Source organism: Vigna umbellata, chromosome 9 (assembly GCF_029865625.1).
Source record: "Vigna umbellata cultivar VRB3 chromosome 9, Vumbellata_1.0, whole genome shotgun sequence".
Taxonomy (NCBI): domain Eukaryota; kingdom Viridiplantae; phylum Streptophyta; class Magnoliopsida; order Fabales; family Fabaceae; genus Vigna; species Vigna umbellata.
The window spans coordinates 2574699-2576735 of NC_142173.1; the positions used below are offsets into that span (position 1 = coordinate 2574699).

The 2037-nt window shown below is 26.2% G+C and overlaps 1 protein-coding gene across 1 annotated transcript; it reads right to left on the reverse strand.

Annotated features, from left to right (window-relative positions):
• Positions 1 to 423: 423 nt before the first annotated feature.
• Positions 424 to 1506, reverse strand: LOC124838364 (LOB domain-containing protein 9-like). The gene is made up of 3 exons (XM_047313955.2): positions 1109 to 1506; positions 605 to 645; positions 424 to 512 (listed from the first exon to the last, which is right to left on the reverse strand). Exons 1-3 carry the CDS (start codon positions 1466 to 1468, stop codon positions 431 to 433), a joined length of 483 nt encoding a protein of 160 aa, XP_047169911.2. The 5' UTR covers positions 1469 to 1506; the 3' UTR covers positions 424 to 430.
• Positions 1507 to 2037: the final 531 nt, after the last annotated feature.

Here is a 2037-nt window from a genome sequence, read left to right on the forward strand (position 1 = left end):
ATGGATAAAACGTAAATATTGATTGAAATTGAATTAATTCAACATATATATACATTTAATAATCGTAAAGATTTCCTGTAATGTCATATTGGCCTCTAATAACAATAGTTGCTGGCAAACAAAACTCTTCTATTCTTGTATCTATACAACAAACTAGAGTTGCATTTTAATTTTCAAACCTGGTATGATATTTTTCAAAGATTATGATAACTTCAATTACTTTATATTTGTCATGTAGGGTTATTTGATATTTAGATAAGTTAATAATGGTAAGATTATTATTATAATAAGATGACAACAAATCAAGAAAACTCTAATTACTTTGTAATCAGAATATGACAAAATTATATTTATTAAATTTGACATTATTATAGATAAACTTTCAAGAAAAGTATCTAAATAACTTATAATTCAGTATCACATTTTTAAATCAATGATCTTTCTTATTCTTTCTCTTATACTCGGCATCTTTCTCTTGAGCCCCACCCTCTTTCTCACGAGGTGCAACAGTACTGCATAATTGAAAAATATATATATTATACATTAAAATAAAAAAAGGAAAACAAAAGAAAATTAATACCAAAAAAACATAAGAAAACAATACCTTGATTGTCCTGGGTGAGAAGAACCAGCGACAACATCATCCTACAAGAGATTCACATAACATCATGCAGAGAAGAAAGTTGAGGTTGAATAAGAATTAATAAGTTTATGTTCTCTTTGGATTTTTTGTTGTGATAATTATCTATTGTGTTTCCAAAGTATATTAATTTCAATATATTAATAAAAATTAAGATTAAATATGTTTTGTATTTTCACACTCTTGAAAAATCATGTTTCAATTATAAACTAAATTATATATCTATTTTGTTTTTATACTTTATAAAAGTCATGTAAAATGCATTGTTTAATTGTATTGAAAAATTCCATTTATCAAAACATTTCACATACATATTTTATATAACTTTCATAAATAAAAAAATCGAAATAGAAACATGATTTAGTTTATAAACAAAACACAATTTTTAATATATTTTAAAACATTAAAATTATTATATTTTTGAAGGAAGAATAAATATATAAACCCAAAAGGCAAGCAGAGTGTTACCACATGTGAAGTTGATTGAAGTGAGCATTGAGCAAGCATAGTGTTTACAAAGTCTAATTCTCTTTGAACAGATTGGATTTGATTGTTCAAATTAAGAACTTGACCTAGGGCACCATGAATGGGATCATTGCCATACATGTTAGCCTCAGTTAGAATGGAATTAGCCATAACTTGTCTTTGAGATGGTTCAGCACAACGCATCAATCTAAGCAAATTGGCCAAACCAAAAAGCCTGCAAGCATTCTCAAAATCCATTCCTCTATTACTCGGAAAATACTGACCAAATTGACAGCTACCATCGTGACGTTTATGTTGATACCTACACAACACACATGCATGGTTTCTATGTTCTTCACTCATTCTTTTTGCAGAAAGATGCAGATATGGATATCAATCAATGTTCTTTCTGCTATCCTTTTTCATTCCTTATGAATACAAAACCTCAAACATACCCAATTTATACACACCAGCAAAGGTCTTTGGTCAAACTCAGTTTATTATTTTCTGTATGTGTGACGATTTATTAAATAAAATATTCTATAGATGAACCCTTGGTTTGATGATTTTAAGATTTTGGTCAAACCGTATTTATTATTTTTAGAACTTATTAAATAAAATATTGTATATGCATCCCACGTTACAAAATGCAAAGACTTCTTTTTAATGTTATAATTTATTTAATACTTAAATATACTTTTTTCAAAGATAATTAAATGTTTACTATCTTGGAATTCGCAAACTATTGTTTGCAAATATATCAAGATTACTACAGTTAAGAGTTTTTATTTTATTAAAAAAGTATGCAAAAAGATAATTATAGAAATTTAAATTGTAAATTGATTTGAAATTTTCACATTGAATGGACAAAATATAAGTATATATGAGTGGAAAATTTTTAAAATTGATTGCGTTACAAGTTTAAGTTAAAA